This window comes from Pimephales promelas, chromosome 1 (assembly GCF_988280905.1).
Source record: "Pimephales promelas chromosome 1, fPimPro1.hap1.1, whole genome shotgun sequence".
Lineage (NCBI taxonomy): Eukaryota > Metazoa > Chordata > Actinopteri > Cypriniformes > Leuciscidae > Pimephales > Pimephales promelas.
The window spans coordinates 10,765,921-10,789,875 of NC_142769.1; the positions used below are offsets into that span (position 1 = coordinate 10,765,921).

At 41.4% G+C, this 23,955-nt stretch overlaps 1 protein-coding gene across 2 annotated transcripts in view; it reads left to right on the forward strand.

The window, feature by feature from the left end:
• The first annotated feature begins 535 nt into the window (after nucleotides 1-535).
• dok7a (docking protein 7a) overlaps nucleotides 536-23,955 on the forward strand; it is a 59,020-nt gene continuing 35,600 nt past the window's right edge. For both annotated transcript variants that reach the window (XM_089126283.1, XM_089126306.1), the window contains exons 1-5: nucleotides 536-619; nucleotides 713-758; nucleotides 4,199-4,411; nucleotides 7,034-7,234; nucleotides 17,875-17,994. In XM_089126283.1, the coding sequence (XP_088982409.1) occupies nucleotides 566-619; nucleotides 713-758; nucleotides 4,199-4,411; nucleotides 7,034-7,234; nucleotides 17,875-17,994 (634 nt within the window). In that variant the 5' untranslated portion in view covers nucleotides 536-565. The remainder of the gene's footprint in view (nucleotides 620-712; nucleotides 759-4,198; nucleotides 4,412-7,033; nucleotides 7,235-17,874; nucleotides 17,995-23,955) is intronic.

Below are 23,955 nucleotides of genomic sequence, written 5' to 3' on the forward strand. Positions count from 1 at the left end.
AGCTTTGAGGTATTTTCTCCACTTCCATTCAAAAAGTATTTATGTTGACCTTTGTAATACTCTGACACATCTACATCATCTAAATATTATCAGTTCAACACAAAAATAAAATATAACAAATATTCTGCATTTTGACATTGTTTTCATGCCAGTTCCTCAGGTTTCTTTACTGTGTTTTCCTTTGATTTTGTCTTTTTTCAGTTTGGGGTGAATAAATTACCAAAATCGGTACCTTTTGTAATTGTTTAGAACTGTGTGCAGATTATAAATGCGACTACACTACCGATCGGACAAATCTTAGGTAGTTCAGTTGCATTAGTTTTATACGTCACATTTGTTACATGACACATTTTTTAAGGGTTGCATGCATGATAAATACACGCCGGCTAAGGGTTAATTATGTTTGACCTAAAATAATTGTTCCGTACCGACACAGTAACCTTTGACTGACCCCTGACATATGGCCTATTTGGGCGCGTGCTTGAGGCAGCGGGTCGCTCGCTCTGGCGTTATTTTGAAAGTGAGCCGTGCGGGCGCGCGCACGCGCAGCTGTCATGTGGGGAAGATGAGTGATACCGTGGTCGCAGAGGGAGCCGCAAAAATCAGAGACGGCAAAAAAGTATGGAAATCGCACGCGTGAGCTGTATGTGTGTATATAATAAGTTCATGGGTGGTTGTCTGTAAAGGTTTGGTTTTGACTTCTCTCTCGCAGTGGAGGAGCCGCTGGCTGGTTCTGCGCAAACCCTCACCGGTCGCAGGTCAGTTATCATGATCATACACTTCACAGCAACACAAACTCAGCCGTGGCGACAATTAACAAATATGAAAGTGACATGTATGTATGAACATGAACTGAACATTGTCAACATGCTGTTGCAGTATTTACAATCTGTATTAAGCATTATTGTAGGCTAAAACAGACAGATGATCGTTGTGGTGCTGTTACATAATAATTTCTATTTCACTGTGAAGTCATAGTATAGTTTTTATTAAATTGTAACAACATAGAATTATAGATTTAGATAGATCAAATATGACCTGATTATATGGCAACAAGTTAATATCTGTAAACATTATTATTACAAATACTTGTGTACAAATACAGAATATAATTTAATATCTGATGCTAACGTTACTCATTTATTCATTATTTTGTTACCAGACTTAATACCAGGAGTTACCAGGAGTTTCATATAACCGCACTGGAATGTTTCACTATTTAGTACAACAGCACTCTTGCTTCAGTGAAATGTCTTGCCGTCGCTGCAGTATGTTTTATTGCTGCAGTGAAGTTTTCTATTGCAGAAGATCAGCTGTGAGAGCAGAAATGTGTTCGGAAAGACGTTTGTGCAGCTGTTCACACTGTGTGTGTGTTTGTGTGTGTGACAAAGGTTGTTTTGTTTGTTTGCTTTCGTAGTAGCAGGAATCAAGTTTGACCTACCTAGGCTACATCTTTCAGGGGATGTAAGAATTGTTTTTTGGACATGCACCTCATGTACCTCTTTATTCACGTTTAAATATGAATATGGTTAAAGTTTGTAGTAGACCTATAAATGGTACAACGGCACATGATACACTACACTATCGTTCAAAAGTTTGGGGTCAGTAAGATTTTGAAAAAATTCTCTTAAAATAATTGTTTTCTATTGTAATATTAAAAAAAAAAAATGTAATTTATTCCTGTGATTTTTAGCATAATTTCTTCAGTCTTCAATTCATGCTGATTTGCTGCTATCAATGTTGAAATCAGTTGTGCTGCTTCATATTTTTGTGGAAACTTGTTTTTAGGAGTCTTTAATGAATATAAAGTTTAAAAGAACAGGATTTATTTGAAATAGAAAGCTTTTGTAACATTAAAGTAGCATTGTGGAAGTTCTGACATTTCTTACCGTTACTGACACCAGTGGCTGTTAGAGAAACTGCAGCCAGTCTCATGCTCCTTCTCAGTGGGCACGCTCGTTGGCCACACTAGATAAGGCTCTTTTTATTTTTTAAACTTACGAGCAGTTTCCGTGGGTGGGTATCTGGATTGTGCTGGAGGCTGGTTGCTTCTTTCCGTCCGCAGTCCGTAGCGATTCCATAGCGATTTCTGCTGCTTACTAATGGCTGCCGTATGGATGTAAGCCCAGACGAGAACGCACATGACGACACATTTTGTGAATTTTTGCGCCAATTCGGACCCAACTCCTCCACACACAATTGACCTATGGCTAAGCCTGGCCCCATACACTCACTTGGACAAACAGTCAACATTTGGGGACAGGCGCTATGGCAGCTGTCAAAGTAGAAGACATTTCACAGGAGGTAATTGGTGATTTTTGGAGACAGAAAGATTATATATCATCTCAAAGTCACCTAAAGGGCCTTAACTATGCATTGGAGGGTTATATTAATCATTTTATTGTTGAGAAGGTCGATGAAAAGCTCCAGGCAAAAATGTATAGGTCACATTGTACATGTGATGATAAACCGCATATTGTTGCCATCACCGTTTAGTGCTACAGTATTTATATGAATCATTCAGCACTATTGTTAACATTTGTTATCTCAGTTATTTACAGATACGTTAATGAAGCTAAGTGACATGATGTACAATGCAGAAGCTAACGTTAATGTTTTCTAATGTTAGTCTAATGTTAGCCTAACGTTACGTTATTTTAAAGACAACGTTCAAATACGTTGTTGACTTAACTTAGAATCGATGTAGGCATCCTTGTTTAATTTATCCATGTTTTGTTGATGTTGTGGTCTACCGCATAACTTAATACAGAGCAGACACTTATCTCGGTTGAGATGTGGGTTGGGAAAGGGTAAAAAAACACACACCGTCGGCCAGCCTCTCTGGAACCTAGTGTCGGAGTTGCATGTACCCCATGCACACTGTTTGACCATTTTAAACTTAAAATGACAAGACAAACGAATGAAAACTGCCTAACTGCAATGGATTTCAATGGACGTGGAAGCAGAGAATGTCCTAGTGTATAGAGAGCCTAAGTCCCTCCCCTTCCGGTTGACCACCATGGGACCTTATTTCGGAAAAATATTGTCACTGGTGAGAGACAACAAATATTTTGATCTCGTTTGAATTGCGCCCTGAATTACACATATGATGTTTGTCAATTTAAAAGATACATTTTAAAGTAAAGAAAGTCGCAGTTTGATGTAAAACCGTTGAGGTATAAGACTGTGAAAATACGTAATTACAAAGACAAACCCCAAAGGTGCACATTTTCTTTCAATGAATGAAGCTAACTTGAGGCTAACGTCTGTCATTGTTTTTATAGTCTTACGTTATAATTGTAACGTTACACCATCATGCCTGAGTGTTTTGTACCAGACTGCACACACACGAGCAGCAGATCTTGCTCGTTGTTTCGCGATCATTGAGCGATTTACACATAAAACTAAATGTTACTTTTCTGTTTTATGACAAACTGCGACGTTTTTGACTCTCAGAAATGAATTATCTTTTAAATTGACAAACATCATATGTGTAATTCAGGGCACAGTTCAGACGGAATAAAAAGATAAGTTGTCCCTCGCCATTGACTACCACACATATTTTTTTCTGAAATAAGGTCCCATGAGTGGAGCGGCGGGACTTAGGCTCTCTATTGGGTTAGCTGCGCACTGTGATTGGCTCATCGCGTTTGAGGGCGTGGCTTAGCCATAGGTCAATTGAGCCTACAGGCTGATAGAGGCAACCGTGGTGGACAGTTAAGGTATCATTCTTTCTACTACATTATGTCTGGCTCATAAATGTACAAATGAAGACTCTTAAAGATTTTTTGTTTAATTTTCTAGGGGCATAAAGTAAATCATCGACAGCTTAAATAAGACAAATGTCCTCATAAAACACACCAAAAAATATCCATTAAAGGAATGAAACTTTGATGAAACTCTTAAAAAAATTATTTAACTCTTTAAAAAATTATTAAAAAAAATATTTAAAAGGTAAATATGGATTTAAAGTGATGATTTAAAGTCGATGATTTTTTTCTTATTATTACTACAATAGTGCTTTGTTAAAATATGACTATATTTGAAAACATTTTCACTAAATGAAAGTAATGTCTTTGTCATCAAAGTCAAGTGGATGTTTCAGACCTTCTTGATTGTACAGTATGTCAAGGTAAATAAATGTCTTTAAACCAGACAATGTCCTTTATGAAAGCTAATGTGTGTTTGTTTGTGTCAGATTGTTTGGTGCTGTACGTTTATAAGGAGCGCGGTTTGAAGGACAGGAGCAGCGTGACGCTGGAGCACATCTGCGGTCTGGAGACGTGTGTCAGCGCCGACGTTCCCTTCATCCTCTCAATCCTGTGTCTCAGTCAAACCGCCATGCTCGGCTTCGACAGCAAGGAGGCGCTGCAGAGCTGGGACCTGCGACTGCGCTACTGCCTCGGGGAAGGTCAGAGTTCAACATTTAACCCATAAAACAGTCACTTACATGTGTTAGTCAACACAATGACCGATGGCGATGAAATAATAGCTATCTGTTTCCATGATAAAGTGTTTTTTTTATTTAAATCTATTTTTTATTTATTTATTTTTACGTATGCAGCTTCATGAGCTCATATCGATTCAGAGACAACATGGAATAATTATACTATATATAATTTTAATATTACATTACTGTAATAATATAAAATAAACCAAATCATTGTATTTGAATGATTTCTGAAGGATTATGTGACACTTAAGACTAGAGTGTCTTGTAAAGTGTAATTGAAATTGTATTTATAAATTTAAGTTGATCAAATTATTTTGAAAAATATTGAGATATAGTGAGACACTTGACCAGTTCATTTAAAGCATATACTTTTCCACATTCATGTACATTTTAACTACGGTTTCATGTTGATACCAACATCAAGGTGCATTTTGCATCAGCTACCCAAAGACATTTGATTTGATTGACATGATTGTTGTGTATGTGCTTGAACTCTTTGTAGTTATGAGCAGGCATGTGATGCAGTCAGCTGTGTTTGTCTGTTTGTAGCTGCTTTTTTATTTGCATACCCTCATAAATCTGTTTCAAAGTTAGTGCTAACAGGTTTAACCCTGCCTGCATTCCCTCATCACATTTTACACACTCAGACAAAGAGAAGCTGTTACTAGATGGGATTACTGCACAGACCAAAGTACAATTGTGACATTTCTAGCATCAGGAACACATACCAGAGCTTTCTAGTTAGTGCTGTTTGTTAAGGCAAGGTGTAACCTACATGTACTATCGTTCATATGCTGGATTAGAGATTTAACCAACCCTGAACTACGAAATTTCTAAGACTCATGATTTACATTTGATGAATATAAATTAATAATACAATTATGAGTATAAATTAAGCTAAAATACATTAAAAAGTGACCCAGGCTATTTTCACTTACCAGAATATCATAGAGTACTGAACTTACAAGCACCCACAATACTTTAGAAACCACCAATGCCCGAAAAACTACCCAGAAAACCCAAGCAACAATCTTGCGATGCGGTAGAAACTGCATAGAATACTTTTTAAATTACCCAGAACATACATACCAACCATCTGTCAACCACCCAGAACACCCTGGCCTAAGTTAACAAGCACCTTGCAATTCCTTAGAAACCACCTAGCAATGCAAACAACCAGAATATCAGTAACCACCCATCAACCACTCTAAATACTCTAGCAGCCACCAAGAATTCTTTAGCAGTCAACTAGCAACCACCTGGCAATGTCTTAGAAACCCCCTTGTCCTAGCAAACACCCAAAATAACTTTCCTAGCAAGTCCTAGCAACTTCCTTATAATACCCTAGAAACCACCCAAAATACATTAGAATGCACCTAGCACCACTCTAACAACCAGAAGTCATCCAGAACACCCTAGTAACCACCTGGCAATGCCCTTGAATTCAACAAAATACCTTAGTAACTAACTAGCAACCACACAGAACGTCCTAGAAACCACTAAGCAACGTCTTTGAAACCACACAAAATACCCTAGTAAGCAACAAGCAACCCCACAGAATGTCCTTGAAACCACATAGCAACACCCTTGCAACCATACAGAATACCTTAGTAACCAATTATCAACCGCACATAATACCTTAGTAACCACCTATCAAGCAGCTAAAACACCCTTAACCACCAATGCCCAAGCAACCACCAAGGGGGTAATCCATCGAACGGAAGTTGAAGCCGGCTGGGTGCCGCCATCTTGTAGCAGAACTTCACCTGCGTTAGCATTTCCATTGACTCCCATTAATTTTGGCGTCACTTTGACAGTGAATAACTTTACATATAAGGCATTTGAAGACTTCATTTGTCCATTATTTATTTCTAAAGAAACACGAAAATGTATAAAATGCTCCATTAGCTTGTAGCTTATGTTATGGCCCCGTAGAAGCAGTCTTTGTAAAAGTAGGCTAACGGTTGCGCCATAACCACGCGACTCTCTGTCGCACAGTAGAGAGATTACTGTGGACAGGAGGAGAAGCTTGCGGGCCGTCGGGGAAACGTGGAAGCAAAATGACAAAATAATTCATCAGAATACCTAGCAAAAGTTTTTCCTGCTCCTAGCTCATGGACAGCTCCTACTCACACTCTCCACCTCTGCCAGTTTCGGAAGGGAATGATTCAGATTTCTCATGCCACAGCCACTAGAAGACAGACGGGTTGCTCACGTCACATCTACGTCGTCAAGCTCTGTTTTAGTCGGTTTGAGTCTGTGCGTCAGGAACGGAAGTCCTAAAAAATCGCTAAAAATGGGCTTCACTTGTCTCAATGGAGTTTCAATGAGATGGCTCTGTCCACTTCTTATACTGTCTATGGCAACCACCCAGAATTACTTAGAAACTAGTACCTACCGGTATATAAAAGTCACATAGCCACCACCCATAACACCTTGGTAACCACACTCTTAACACATATTGTGAGTTTTGCACAGGAATACACCACTTACTGTATGTACTTTTCCTTCAGTTCCAGTTTATTGTTTATTTGTATCTGAATGATTGGTACAGGAAAATCATGTTTTTTCTTCTGTTAGTCCACAGTTTCAGCGTCTCTGTGCTGCCCGGCACTAAATTGGAAAGCGGAGCGGCGACTCTGCATTTATGCAACAATGTCCTGGTCATCGCTAAAGACCTGCCGGCCGTCATCATTGGCCACTGGAATCTGCTGGACCTGCGGCGATACGGGCCGGTCAACAATGGCTTTGTGTTTGAGGGAGGAACACGCTGTGGTTACTGTGAGTATGTCAATATAACAATGACAAGGCTCATTATTTTCAGCTTTTTAATAAAATGCAATATCAAGTAATCAAGGTTTGGTTAGTTATCATGGTCCATTGCTTTGTGACAAGTAAAGTTTTGTTTCAGTTTGTGTTCCGAACACTGTAAAAAACAAAACAAAAAAAAACTGGCAGCTGTGATTACCAGAACTTTACCGTCAAAAATACGGTATCCACTTTATTGATTTTACAGACTTAAAGGAACACTCCGACTTTTTGGGACTTTAGCCTATTCACCATATCCCCCAGAGTTAGATAAGTCCATACCAGGGGCGGCTCGCCCATAGAGGGCGCTGGGGCGCCGCCCTCCCTCCGACCTGTCTGTCTGTTTTTTTAATATATATTATAATTTATCATTTTGAAAAATAATCTGTGTTAATTATATGCTAATAATGGTTTTACTTTGAAAAGTGTTTTGAACTCACCAGAATGATATTTGCATTCACTTTCGTTACTTTTATCATGTTGGTGTAGTAGTATAGCCAATAGGCTGTCTTCTCAGGGCGCCAGTTCGCTCAGCCCCACAGTGCTGGAATTTAAGCCAATGGTTCCCCGGTTGCTATGCAAAAAAGTTTATATTTCGCCAATCAGCGTCGTCAAATTTTATGGATTAGGGGCGCTGAAAATATCGCCCACAGTATCAGATTAGGGGAGTGCACCGTGCACGCGCACCACGGGACATTTTTTTACCTCAGATGAGAGCAGAATGGCAGCACCAGTGACGTCGAGTGGAAATAATGTAAAGTTAGTCGTGGGAATTGACCTGTCTGTCTCTGTCACTCACTCACTCACACACACACATAAACACTGTTTCACACACGTTTGATATTAAAATAGTTATAGGAATATTAATACCTGTGTGTTTGCTTTGTTTTTTGATGTTTTTAAGTTCTGAGCTAGATTACTGTGTTTCATACTAGTAAAAAAAATTAACTTTCTTCTCATACTTGGGTGTTACCCTCAAGAACGTTGTCCCACCCTCTCTTTCAGAGCCTTTTCTCTCTCTCTTTCTCTAGTATCAACACATTATCCATTATCCAATTGTCAATTTGTCAAAAATATGTAGTCTACAGCTGGGGATTGATTAAACTAGATTGTTGTATTACCTATTATTTTTTGTATTACCTTTATTATAATTTATTAATATTATGCGTTTGCACTTTTTCTGTCAGCACACAGAGCATAATAAACATGCAACTTGTTCATTATCATTAACTGTCAAACTGTTATTATTATTATTATTGTATTATTTGACCATTGGTATTGACTGGTTTAAGTTATTTTATTGGTATAGGTAAGGGCATGGCCTAAGGCCTAAAATGCACCAGAATGCAGGAAATCACATCTACTAAATTCAAAATTTTCTGGGGGGGGGGGGCCCCCAGACCCCCCTCTTATTCAGCCCCCCCTCAAAGATTTTTCACCAGCCGCCACTGGTCCATACATACCTTTTTCATCTCCGTGCGTGCTATAAGTCTGTTTGACGCACCCACCGCTAGCCTAGCTTAGCACAAAGGCTGGATGTGAATGCTTGCACTTTCATAGTAATCCAAATGAGTGACAAAAAAACGCAATTGTTTTCCTATTTACATATTGTGATTTGTATAGTCACAGAGTGTGCAAATATCAAGGCCATATGAGACACAGACATCTTTTAACCGTATAAAACCTGGGAACTATTCTCTGAAGGCGAAGCACTGCTACTTTGGCGGAGTGATAACCGCATCACCTGAGACACGCCGTGGTGAGGAGCGGAGAGTTCGATCAGTGTTTGGGTAACAGAGTCAGCAATTTATAAATAGTAAAAGCGTAGTTTACAGTCATGGGTTTTCACTCTATTGTAAATAGCTGCGACAGTAAACGAGAGGTAATACCCAGGGGCGTAATTTGCGGGTGGGACGGGTGGGACATGTCCCCACCACTTTTTGCCAGGGTCGATATTGTCCCCACCACTTTTAAAAGCTCTCGCGGCACGGATCTAACAGTAGAAATAAATAAAACATCTCCAACTGACAGACCATTAATTTAGTTCGTTTGTAAAATAAAAGAAGCGATCTAGCCCTGAAATACGTTGTTTTTTAAATCAAGTGATCAAAGTGCTCTTTGCCGCTTGCGATCGGTAGCGCGGTTACAGTGTATCTCATGGCTCACACACAGTCTTCACATCTTCACATGCGCGGCTGCGCGCTTCAATCCGTTTCGGAGACTATTTGTTCGTTCCGGTGCAGAGCATGTGAGCGGAGTGGAGCGCGAGCGGGCGGATCTTGGACAGAGCGCAAAGGGGCATTTTTTTTAAAAGGAATGAGCGTCGCCCTATTTCCCGCTCCAATTTCGCTCCGCTCACACCACGAGTCTGACTCCATTTCTTTTCCCCGCCTGGCTAAAGAAGCTCGCATTGTGTTCAGCATCCCAAGCGGGTCTGCAAGGGCAGAGACGGTTTTCTCCGCAACCACCGCATGAGTCTGAAGCCTCAGACATTGTCCAAACTTGTGTTCTTGAAGGTGAACTCAAAAGAACTGTAGATAAGGAAAGCAATTCATTTTCTTTCTTTCTTTCATTCTTTTTTTAAGTTTAATTTATATATAATTAGGCCCATTGATTCGTTTGATTTTACAGCATTTTTTTGTACAATTGATATATAAGCATCATTTTATTTTATTTGTGAGCGCTGTGCAAACGTTTAGTTATCAAAATGTTGGCCTAATAGTTAATTTAATTTTTTTTATTTACTTTTAAAATGTTTATGTAGGCCTTTATTTTATTTTATTTTTTTTACATTTTTGTTTATACACTTAATTTTTTTATCTTTATTTATATTATTAGGCCCATTTATTCGTTTAATTGTACAGCAGTTTGTGTGTACAATGGATATAAGCCAATTTAAATTTTAATCGTGTGTGTTCTGCAAAAAATCAGTTATCAAAATTCTGGCTTAATAGTTAATTTACTTTTAAAACTTTTATGGATATTTTGGTTTTTATAATTTTTATTCATATTATTAGGTCAATTTATTCGTTTAATTTTACAGGACTTTCTGTATAGGCTATTCCACTGGACATGTTTTAAAGTCGGATTTATGTTTTTATTCACGTGTCACGTGATTCATTTATTTATACACATGTCCCACCCACTTTTTAAAACAAAGTTACGCCACTGGTAATACCATGTTTCACAGAATTTCAACTAAAAACGCTGACTGGATGAAGAAATGGCTTACTTACTCTGGATATTTACCCAAACACACCTAAATAGATTATCAAGGGACATTATGTTTGCTCGGTACATTTCAATGGACGACTATTTTGAAAAAATGGAATTTGCCACACGGACCATAATGTGCTGAAGGATACGGCTATCCCATCGATACCACAGACAGGACAAGTGGATCACCTGCGGCTGAGGTAAGTGTTCCGTTATGTTTTTAGATGACCTACTGTAACAGTGCCATTAGCCAGAGCTAATGTAACGTTAGTGACACTATATGATTAGGGTATGAATATGTTTTTATCTTGATGCGGTGCGGACGCGCTTGGAAAAAAAACGAGCACGTTCACCGCGTTGAACTTGCACCCTGCGCGCGGTGCGCCTAGTAGCCTAAATTTGAAATAACCATGGAAATAACGAACTTGAGCGTGCAAAAGGGTACGATAGGCTGTGAGTTCATTGTGCAAAAACAATTTGTGCTATTACTTTCCCCGTACTCTATCCTATAGTAATGCAATTATACTGTATATTATATACTGTTGAATACATTTGGTTCAGCTAATAAATTGCATTTAAAATATATTGATTTATGTAATAATAATTATTTATTTATGTGATATTTATAAATCTGGGTGCGTTTTTGGTTGGAAATCAATGAAACATGGTACCTGGTCTCCCTTGTTTATTGTCACAGCTCATACAATAAAGCAAACACCCATGATAAACCATGCTTTTCTATCTAACGTTAGTAATTGCTGACTCTTTACTCCAACACTGAGCGAACTGCTCCTCGTCACGGTGCGTCTCAGGTGATGGTTATCACTCTGCCCAAGTAGCAGTGCTTCGCCTTCAGAAAATATAGTATTTATACGGTTAAAAGATGTCTGTGTCTCATATGGCCTTGATATTTGCACACTCTGTGACTATACAAACCACAACATGTAAATAGGAAAACGTTTGCGTTATTTTGTCACTCATTTGGATTACTATGAAAGTGCAACCATTCACATTCAAGTAGTTAAGAAGCCTACTAGAATATGTAGAAGAGGGGATGGAGTTATATCTGCAACTTGTATTGATCTGATATTTACAAATATTTCTGAGCTGTGTTCCAGTGTAGCTTCCATTCCAGTGGGTTGTAGTGATCACAACCTTATTGTTATTGGAAGGAAAACAAAAATACCAAAAACGGGTCAGAAAATTGTTTTCAAGAGAGTTTTTAAAAACTTTAATGAAAACAATTATTGTAATGAAGTAAGAGGGGTGGACTGGTCTGAAGTTTTACGAAAAGAAGATCCGGATCTTGCTTTGGGTGAGTTTGATAATGTATTACTCCCCATTGTAAATAAATTTGCACCAATTAAGAAGTTTAATGTGCGGAATTTTGTGTCTCCGTGGTTGGATCAGGAATTAAAAACACATATGATTGAGAGAGATAGAGCTAAGGCAGATGCTGTAAAATCAGGTAGTGAAAGAGAATGGGGTAAATATCGTAAATTAAGAAACTTTGTTACAATGTTGAATAAAGTCAAAAAGAAAAAGTATTATTATAATAGAATTAGTAGTAATAATATTGACAGTAAGACAATTTGGAAGGTTCTTAATCAGCTTATGGGCAAAAGTGGTAGATCGACACCTTCTTTTTTAGAGGCTGAGGGAAAATTCATTACTAAACCAAGTGAAATTGCTAATTATCTGAGTGGTTATTTTAGTGATAAAATTCAGAAATTACAAAATAATATGATGACAATTGATAACTATGTAGAGCATTCATCTGAGCTTATTACTGAAAAGCTGATGGTGAATAAATCATGTAGTTTTCATTTTGAAAACGTCACTATGTCTACAGTAGAAAGATTAATAAGATCAAGCAAGGATAAACCAGCAGGTATTGATAATTTGGATGTAAGATTGCTTAAACCTGTGGCAGATGTCTTGGCCCTACCTATCTCACATATTATTAATTTAAGTTTGAAGAAATCAGTATGCCCAGCTCAGTGGAAAATTGCAAAGATAATCCCATTGCCTAAAAATCACAATAAGAATTTTTCAGGGAAGAATAGTAGACCGATAAGTATATTACCCACCCTAAGTAAAATTATGGAAAGAATAGTATATGCTCAAATTCAAAACTATTTTAGTATAAATGACTTGAACACAGCTCATCAACATGCCTATAGGAAGGGATATTCTACAGCTACAGCGTTAACACAAATGACTGATGAATGGCTGAAAGAAATTGATGCAGGAAAGATAGTGGGCTCTGTTTTACTAGATTTCAGTGCTGCTTTTGATATTCTGGATCATAAATTGTTAACTAAAAAATTGCACTGTTATGGTTTTGACAGGGATTCTGTTGCATGGATTGATAGTTATCTTACCAATAGAAAATATTGTGTATATTTCAATGGAGGTTTCTCAAAAATGAGAGTTATGAGTTGTGGAGTGCCACAGGGGAGTTGTTTGGGGCCGCTTTTATTTTCAATATTTACTAATGATTTACCTTTAGTTTTAACCAATGCATCCATTGCTATGTATGCAGATGATTCCACCATATATTCATCAGCGTCTACATCAAGAGAGCTTGAAGAGACTCTAAATGAAGAGTTAGTGCGTATTAGGAGATGGGTTAATGTAAATAAATTGGTACTTAATATAGAAAAAACAAAATGTAGTGTATTATGTTCTAAGAGGGTAGGCAGAGTAGAGCCATTATTACAATTAAAACTAGATGATATAGAAATAGAACAGGTTACAGAAGTTAAGTTACTTGGTGTATTGATTGATAGCCGTATATCCTGGGCAAATCAGATTGATGAAATGTTAAAAAAAATGGGGAGAGCGATGGCTGCAATTAGGTATTGTAAAATATATTTACCAAGACATTTGATTAAACAATTAATGGAAAGTTTGGTTCTCTCTCAGTTAGATTATTGCTCAGTTATATGGTCCAATACATCAGAATATAATCTTAATCGATTACAGGTGGCACAAAACAAAGCTGCCCGTATAGTGCTTAATTGTTCATATAGGACCAGAGTTTGTGATATGTTGAATATGTTAAACTGGTTACCAGTGAAAAGTAGGTTACATTATTCTCTTCTTGGTTTTGCAAGAAATGTTATAACAACAAGGACTCCTGGTATTTTATTTAATAATTTTAAGTTTTTCCAGGATGGACATGATTATGTTACACGTCAGTCATCAGCAGGAAAATTTATCTTGCCTGGTTATAAAACAGGAGCTGGTCAGAGAACATTACACTATAGGGCCATGGTAGCATGGAATTCATTACCTAGTTTTTTGGTGAATGAAGCTAGTAAGAGGGTCTTTAAAATTAAACTGAAATTGTATGTATTTACTCAAGTTTGTATATGATTTCTTATTTTTTATTTATTTATTTTTTTCTGCTTTGTTAAAGAATTTGTTATGTAAGTGAAAGACTGTGAACCTAAGTATAAGTGGGCTCTTAGTTCTTAGTTCATGATGTTGATTTAAATTTAACCAACTTAAATTAAGGAATATTTTATAGTTCATCTCTACTCAATGTTTTTTGTTTATGGATGTTTGTTGTATGGTTTATGGTCAGTTTGTTGTATGAATGTATGTTTAATTTGTAAAAAAAAAAAAAAAAAATTATATGTAATAGTGATTTTTGACCACAGGAAGAACAGCACTCATATGAATATGAGATAGCTGATTGTTGGATCAATAAACAAATCAAATCAAATCACATCCAGCCTTTGTGCTAAGCTAGGCTAGCGGTGGGTGCGTCAAACAGACTTATAGCACGCACGGAGATGAAAAAGGAACATGGACTTATCTAACTCTGGGGGATAAGGTGAATAGGCTAAAGTCCCAAAAAGTCGGAGTGTTCCTTTAACTTAAAATTTACATAAATAAACCGTATTTCATTAACTGATATAATGTTAATTTACCAACCTATTGCAGTATTAAAATCTGTTCTGTACCATTGTAATATACTGACAACAGTCATCACAGCAGTGATGAGAGTCACATGATAAATCAAAGCTCTTCACAAGCAGTCTTCCACAAGCAAGTTAAAGTTACTATTAGTTACTACAAGTTACTATTAAATAGAAGCTGCACGGTGTTATTCGCACAAACATTAAAGACCATCATGGTGACGCACATTAAAATTAAACATTAATTTAACAACATTAAATGTTACATAAATCCCTTATGTAAATAACTGATTAGACTTTCTAGACTTTTTGACAAACTTTCTGTCAACCAATTAACAATTTTGCACTGTAGCATCTTTTAAAGTTAAAATCACGATCATTTTTTTTTACAGTGAACAGTGCAAATGTTTGGGTTTGGTCAATGTGAAACATGTATTGTTATATCCACCTTCACAGTCTTACTCACATCCGTGGGAGTTACGATGTGAAAAAGCCTCTTGACATCGGGACTGTTGCTATAGAGTGAAGCATGGGGTGGATCAGTGATGATTTGGATGTCTATACTAACGTAGTGTGTACAGCCTATCATCCAGACCGTGTTTACTTGTCTGGTTGTTGTTTGGCTGTATTTGATTCTGTGAAAATAAATGGTAAAATAGTCATCTCTGGCTTTGAGGACTTTAGATGGCTGTAATAATTTAATATATAAAAATATTATTTGTTCAGTCTGTTATCCAGGTCGTTTTCACTTGTCTGGTGGATTATGGTGGATTATTTAATTCTGAGGATAATTTAGTCTGGTTCTTATCCAACTCAACAGGGTTCTATCTACAATGTCAGGCCCCATCAGATTCAGGTGCTGGAACAGGAGGTTCAATCTCTCTTGGTGAAAGGGCGTAGAATGTCTTCCCGGAAGAGACAGTGGGTTTTACAGCCGGTACTTCATAGTTCAAAAGAAGGATGCGGAGTCCCATTTTAGATCTTTGTCAGCAAAAACGTACTCTGGTATTCATAATCATAACATGCAATTTAAAAGTATCATAGTGTAATGTAGCCTGGATGCCAGCCGCACTTATACCCACCCACAATATTGAGGATGGGAAGTTCGGTCTGGACTTGATCCGTTGTGAAGCAGAGAACTGCGAACTGCGAGCCATTTGTCGATCCAAGTGAGTCCAGAGGCATTTTCATTCCTGGTTCGGTTGAAACACGCCACATAATCCCAGCCCAATGGAGCAGAATCAGACTCATATTTTTCTGACTAGAATCTGAGCATGACGACGTCAGGCTTAGTGGAATGGGTGATCTTTGTTATTTTCTGTTTTTGGGTGGGTTTGATACATGTTTCAGTTCAGTCTCCTGTGTTTAAGTTTGGTTAGATGGTGTTTCATTGATTTAACTGTAATTTGCACCTGAAGTCAACTCCGTTGATTAGTTTGCCTATGTATTAATAGCCTTGGTTTTAATTCCTTGGTCTTTGTCCGTTCCCATCATGAAAGTGTGGGTTGTTCTGTTTCTGTTTTTTTTTTTTTTTTTAATATTTAGATTTCTGGAAAATTAATGAACAGTTGCAATTAAATCCTACAATTTATTCTACCCTGCTTAAACCACATTCTGACTGAAGAACGGATTTAGCCGCAGTGAAATTAGGCCTAACTAATCGTTAGTCGACTAGAAGTGGCCTTTTACATGATGATGCAGTGGTCAACTAAAAACGGAAGACTTTATAGACCCCTTTTCAGTTGGTAAACATGGTGAAGTTTTTTTGTGGGCGGAGCTTAGGTGCAGGATCCCTCTGGCCGCTAGTTAGCAAGGATTGTTAGCTTGTTTTTTAACAATGACTGGAGAAAATCCGATATTATCTTAATGTGTAAGGTCACTCAGTGTCCAGGACCGCGATTGTTATTTCCAAAAGTTATTTTTAACGGACGGAACCAGATTGGCCGACCTGTAGCCGCCTACACGCTCACTCAATGCATGGATGATCTGACAGGATTAACGTACGTTACCTCGGTTGAGTGGCCTGACTTCTACACCTACCTTATAGAGAAACCGATCGTATATATGGTCCTGTACAAGACTTGTGTGTACGATCCGCAGTTCTGCCGAGCCAGCGCCGAGACCATGACAATGTAAAGAGTGACATTACAGTGCTATTTTAATGATGTTAATATTTTCTAGAAATAAAAGTTCCAGATACAGCATATTCATGTTTTATCAATTCTTGCACCAAACAACACAACAAGATGACATTTAATAATAGAAACAATAATTTAAGCTCTAAGCTTTATTATGTAGCTGAATCTGTGCTGTTTTGTATTGGCCGCCTCCAGTTTTCTACATATGTGTCCAGGGTCTATATGTGTTTTGGAAGTTAATTTACACAATTTAGAACTACAAAAAGCACAAAAAGAACTACAAAACGACCACAAAAATAACCACAAAATTTGACTACTTTACGTCAAGCGCTATAAAAGTCATTATTTCGTTTTTCTTTGTTTCTGATGTCGCAATACATCATCCTTTCATGAAATCATGTAACACTCAACAATCATGCTGTAAAACGAGCTTGTGTGCGACGGCAGGCTGCGGTAGGCTAAATTATTTACGACAGCGGTAATGGACAATTTTGTTTCCATTTTTTTCGTTTTTGCATTTTTTCCTTTTTTCGAAACAACTTAAAAAAGCCAACTTTTTGGTCATACAGATAAGAGGAATACATAAACTGTAAAGGGTCTACTTTTATTTTAGTAAACTCACAATAAAAAGCAAATGCTGTGTCGACAATAAACAGGATGCACATTCTGCCACCTTGAGCGTGTCAAAATATAAACCAAAATTCAGCGTGAACTTGCCTCACAGACATGATAAATATGTCAATAAAAATCTTGAACTAATTGTCAGCCAATTCAAGTGGAAAACAAATATTCTCCGATTATGTAATCCATAGACATGCAATATCGCATCCACTAGCCTACTGCTAAAATGATGAGTCAGCATTGTCAGCTTAATCTCTGCAACCAAAAACACGAAAGAAAAGTCAATTAGGATTGGAACTGAAACTCCCTGCTTTGGGTAAATTTACTTAATTTAATTTTTAGAGATAATTTTTCATGGAAAAAAAGGTTTGCTGTTTTTTTAAGTCATTAATTCAGAAAAAAACAGAGCAAAAACTTTGTTTCCATGAAAAATGATCTTGTATTGCTGAGATAATTAACTTGTTAATTCAGAAAAACAGAGCTAAAACTTTTTTCCATGAAAAATTATCTCGTTTTTCTGAATGAATTATCTCATTAATTCAGAAAAAACAGAGTAGATTTTTCTCTTCAAGTGAATGCAATACGCTTCCGTAATATACTACAATTATGGTTGCAACAATGAAATTGCCTAAATTTTCAGTGAGATCAAAATGAGTAAAAATTATGACAGGATTCTCTCCCTTTAACATCTGTGTGTATTTGTGTGTAGGGGCTGGTGTGTTCTTCTTGTCTTGTGCCGAGGCCGAGCAGATCAGTTTTCTGTTTGACTGTATTGTTCGTGGCATTTCCCCATCCAGAGGCCCTTTTGGACTGAAGCCACTGCTGCCAGGTCAGTGCTATTTGACTGTGACACGCACAGTATGTGTCATTTTATCAGATAAAAGCCTCATCTGTTGCCAAACTCCTACAGCTTTCAAGCTACATGCATCAAACTTTGATTAGTCTGTCTGTTTTCAGTGTCTGTCTCTCTGAGGTTTTCATATATTCAAATTACATTAGCCTTTGTAGTCTTTTGTAAACTTTCAGAGAAAGCTTTTTTTAAGAAAACGTTCAAAGTTTGTTTTGGCAAACTTTGAGTTTTCATGGTAATATCAAATCAATTCAAACTATGTCATGATCCCTCTGTGAAAAAGAAGTTCCCTATCGAGGGAACTCAAACTGCGTCCAAGTGACACTTTGGGGGAACGCCCCTCAGCGTAGCGTCTCTGAAGCATGAATGAAACTAAGCCAATCTCCGATTGGATCAACGTGATGACGTGATGTGTGACGACACATAGGCGGAAGCATATATAAGGAACCGGCACACACAACATGTCAGCTTTCTGTTCTTCAGCTAAGCGCTCTCTGTGACTGTCAGTCTTATTTATTGTTTGTCTGTCTAAGCATATCTCCCTAAAATCTAAATAATGGCGAGTGTGAATTTCAGGCGGTGTGTGCACCCTTGCCCTCGCTACATCACGGGCGGGGACACACACCAACTGTGTACACATTGTCTGGGAAGGCAGCACGCGCAGGCAGCTCTCGAGGGAGCTGCTTGCGAGCATTGTGAGGCTTTACCGCTCCGCGTGCTGCGTTCCCGGCTGGCCCTTTTCAATGAAGAGGGTCAGCCTCGTGAGCCCCGTGGTGCGGGACCCGCGTCCGCCGAGGCGGCGCGGCGACGCTCTTCATGGGGCTCGCAAATGGATCTGTCTGGGGATCCCGAGGCTGCTGAGGCACCTTCTCGGGATTCATCGGACAGTTCCGATGCCCTCGAGCCTCGCGCAGAAGCCCGCTCGGCGGCTTCTTCTGCGCGAGTCGAGGATCCGATGCTTGAGCTGTCTGCTTCCGAGGAGGTGGACGTGCTCAGCATCGAAGGGGGCGGGGACTTCGGGGATGACTCGCCACCCCGTGTCCCCGCATATGAGGAGCTGGTAGAGGTTGTTTCCCGTGCAGTGGCTCATTTAAAGATCGATTGGCCACAAGAAAAGCAGGAAGTGCAAGTTAAAAGCAAATTAGATGAGCGCTTCCTGCAGCACAGGGGACAACCTCATCATCGGGGCTTACCGTTTTTTCCCGATTTGCATACTGAGGTGTGTAAATCGTGGAAGAAACCCCATTCTTCTCGTGTTTCCAATCCCACTATATTAAAATATAGTAATATCATGGGGGCACGAGAGAATGGTTATGGGATGATGCCGCGGGTTGAACAGCCTTTGGCTAATTATTTATCACCTGAGTCGGCATCATCCTTTAAAGCCCCGGTGCTGCCCACCAAGCCATGCAGAGAAACATCTTCACTGGTGGGCAGGGCATATATGGCTGCGGGTCGGGCTGGTGCGAGTCTTCACACCATGGCGCTTCTCCAAGCGTACCAGGCCGACCTTCTTAAGGATATTGATGAGGGCGAGGGACCAACTCCGGAGGATGTGGCGGAGTTGAGGAAGGTCGCTGATTTGTCTCTCCGAGTCACCAAAGAGACGGCCCGCGCTGTCGGTCGCTCCATGGCGGCAATGGTGGTCTCGGAGAGACATTTATGGTTAAATCTGACGGGCATCAGGGAGAAAGACAGGGCTTTCCTCCTTGATGCCCCGATTTCGCCTTCTGGCCTGTTCGGCGACGCTGTTAATACCGTTGTCGACAGGTTTCAGGAGGCGAAAAATCAATCAGCGGCCTTCAAACAATTTCTCCCTCGTCGCTCAGTATCCGGGAAGTCTGCCCCCAGTGGGCAGTCGCAGCCTCAGCCAGGTACCAGCTCCTCCACCTACAGGCAGGTTCTGAGAGAGAGCGTCGCGTCTAGAGCCCCCCCTCAAGGAGCTTGGGGGCATAGACGGCGCTCTCAATCTAAGCCGCAAGCCAAGCAGGGCGACCTGAGGGCCGTCCTGCAGGCTAAGAAAACATCTAAGAGGTCCTAGCAGTGCTAGGATCTCTGCGGGCGGCCCCACCCGTGATGGAGCGACTGAGGTCGTCTCCCTCGCGGAGCCCGCAGGAAATCGATGTTGTTCTCCCGCCGTCAAGTACGTTTCGGGACGCATCGGTTTCCAGCGATCACAAGCTGCTTTGTCCGCCCCACGAGCCTGCGGACGGGCAGCGATTGCGTTCGCCCATCGAGAATCGTTTTCGGTCCAGTCCTGCCGGAGATTCGTTTCAGGCGGTCGAGAACGAATCCCGATTAATACCCGAAACCAGGCTCGAGAGCCTGGTTCCCTTGGCGAAATATTTCGATGCATGGAAAAATCTAGCGAATATTTCCCCGTGGGCGCTGCGCACGATACAATACGGGTACAGGCTGCAGTTCGGGTTCCACCCACCCAGATTCAACGGGGTGGTCTGGACTGTAGTCAACCCGACGCAGGGTCGGGTATTGGAACAGGAAGTAAACTCCCTGCTGGCAAAGGGGGCCATAGAGCATATTCCTCCACTAGACAGGGAGTCCGGGTTTTACAGCCGCTACTTTATAGTTCCCAAAAAAGATGGGGGGTTGCGTCCGATCATAGATCTCAGATATCTGAACCGCTCTCTGAGGAGATTCAGGTTCAAGATGCTCACTATTCCCATGATCGTGAGTCAGATCCAATCCGAGGATTGGTTCGTCACGATAGATCTGAAGGACGCATACTTTCATATATCCATCCTTCCATCCCACAGGAAGTTCCTGAGGTTCGCTTTCGGGGGCGAAGCGTACCAATATCGGGTTCTTCCATTCGGCCTAGCTCTCTCTCCCCGCACATTCACCAAATGTATGGATGTAGCTCTAGCACCTCTGAGGCTCCAGGGCATCAGGGTGCTCAACTATATAGACGACTGGCTGATTTTGGCCCAGTCTCAAGAGCTGGCGGTTCAGCATCGAGATGTTGTTCTTGCCCACATCCAGAAACTGGGGTTGAGACTAAACACGAAGAAGAGCGTGTTGATACCAGCCCAAAGGACTACGTTCCTGGGAGTGGTATGGGATTCGGTCGTAATGCGGGCACGATTGTCGCCTGCGCGAGTCGAGTCCATTCTGGCCACAGTGGCTGGGATAAAGCTAGGCCAAGCCGTCACTGTCAAGCATTTCCAGAGAGTGCTGGGACTCATGGCAGCAGCGTCCAACATCATTCCATTTGGCCTGCTGCACATGAGGGCCCTCCAGTGGTGGTTAAAAACCAAGGGGTTCTCCCCGAGGGGAAACCCGTTCCGCACAATCAGAGTTACGCGCAGATGCCTTCGTTCTCTGGTTATGTGGAAGAAAGCTTGGTTCTTGTCCCAAGGTCCAGTGTTGGGAGCGCCATGTCGCCGGAAAACCGTTTCGACAGACGCTTCCCTCACGGGCTGGGGCGCGGTCATGGACGGCCGCTTCACGACAGGCCTATGGCGGGACCATCATTCCTCCTGGCACATAAACTGCCTGGAAATGTTGGCGGTCTCCCGGGCTCTGAGGAGCTTCCTGCCGGACCTCAGAGGTCATCACGTCCTCGTGAGGTCAGACAGCATGTCAGTGGTGGCCTATATAAACCATCAGGGGGGCCTGAGGTCTCGCCCTCTATGCAGACTGGCGCATCAGATCCTCCTGTGGTCCCAGGGGAAACTGTTGTCTCTGAGAGCAACATACATCCCGGGAAGTCTAAATCAGGGAGCAGACGTCCTGTCGAGACAGGGGCTGAGGCCCGGGGATTGGAGACTTCACCCCGAGGTGGTGGAGTCGATATGTCAGAGGTTCGGCCCTGTGGAAGTGGACCTGTTTGCGTCTCGAGAGACGACCCACTGTCCGCTGTGGTTTTCCCTCACCCCTCCAGCCCCACTGGGGCTGGATGCTATGGTGCAGACGTGGCCGAGGCTGCGTCTGTATGCATTTCCCCCGATCGCTCTGCTCCCGGGAGTTCTGGAAAGGGTCCGTCGCGACGGGATCAGTCTACTGTTGGTAGCCCCGTTGTGGCCGGCCCGAGTATGGTTCTCGGACATAATATTGCTCCTAGACGGCCCTCCGTGGGAGATTCCCCTCAGGAGGGACCTGCTGACACAGGCGGGCGGCTCAATATTTCACCCTCGGCCGGAGTTATGGAAACTGTGGGTCTGGCCCCTGAGGGGGCACAGTACCTAGAGGCCGGCCTGTCAGCTGGAGTAGTGGAGACCATACTCAGCTCTAGAGCTCCCTCCACGAGGAAACTGTATGGTTTAAAGTGGAATGTGTTTATTGATTGGTGTAGGAGGCGTGAGGTTGACCCAGTTAACTGCCCAGTGGCTTCAGTGCTGGAGTTCCTCCAAGATCGCTTCTCCTCTGGTCTTACCCCGTCCACGCTCAAGGTGTACGTGGCTGCCATTGCGGCTTTCCACGCTCCGTTGGGTGATGGGTCTCTGGGGAGACACCAATTGATCGTACGTTTCCTCCGTGGAGCTTGGAGGATGAGACCTGCGGCTCGTACCAGGGTTCCCTCTTGGGACCTGGCAGTAGTTCTAGAAGGATTGGCTGAGGCCCCCTTTGAGCCACTGGAGTCGGCTGAGGCCAAGAACCTAACGCTGAAGGTCGCTTTTCTGTTGGCCATCACTTCTCTGAGGAGGGTGGGAGATCTTCAGGCGCTCTCCATATCTAACGAGTGCCTGGAGTTTGCTCCAGGCAACATTAAGGCCATCCTTCACCCTAGGCCTGGCTATCTGCCTAAGGTGCCATCTAATGTGGCACGGCCTACGGTTCTGCAGGCATTTCATCCCCCACCTCACCTGACGGCGGATGAGGAGAGACTTCATAGGCTCTGCCCTGTCAGAGCACTAGGGATATATATTCAGAGGTCCTCTTCATGGCGGAAGGCGGACCAGTTGCTGGTATGTTTCGGGTCGCCCAAAAAGGGGTTTCCGGCCTCAAAACAAACCATCAGCAACTGGATTGTCAATGCGATTTCCACAGCTTATCAGGTGCGCGGTATGCCTTCTCCTTTGGCTGTGAGGGCCCATTCCACTAGAGGCATAGCATCCTCTAGGGCCCTTCTCGCAGGGGCCCCCATCCAGGAAGTCTGCGATGCAGCTGGATGGGCTACCCCACATACCTTCATTAGGTTTTACAGCTTAGACATTCCGTCGACACCCGGCTCTCTTGTGCTCGCGTCCTGAGTGTGCCTGTGAGCAGCTTCACACCAGGACAGGCAGGGCGCGTTGTGGCGTAGTGGGTACTCGTTCCCCCAAAGTGTCACTTGGACGCAGTTTGAGTTCCCTCGATAGGGAACGTCCTCGGGTTACGACTGTAACCCTTGTTCCCTGAGAAGGGAACGAGAACTGCGTCTCGTGGCCACGCCTTCCCCTGCCTGGGAGCGCTTGCTTCATCACAGAAGCTGACATGTTGTGTGTGCCGGTTCCTTATATATGCTTCCGCCTATGTGTCGTCACACATCACGTCATCACGTTGATCCAATCGGAGATTGGCTTAGTTTCATTCATGCTTCAGAGACGCTACGCTGAGGGGCGTTCCCCCAAAGTGTCACTCGGACGCAGTTCTTGTTCCCTTCTCAGGGAACAAGGGTTACAGTCGTAACCCGAGGACGTTTTCTAAATTTAGTGCATTTCAAATCTTAAAAGTAGAATTTTTTGAAAGATGAGCTTGCAGAGAATATTATGAACAAAATAAAAGGACACAAATTTCATGGCCCCCAGAATATTTTGTTGTATGAATATCTGAACATGCAATACATCAAAAGAAAGAACAGACCCTCTGCTTTTAAACAAACAAGCTTCATGTTCATTCTAGCTTCATGCAGTCTTTTTTATCAACACTTGAATGTGGGGAAGTTTAATAAAAAAAGCAAAGTTTTGAGCAAAAAAAACTGAGAAAATCGCATTTTTGTCA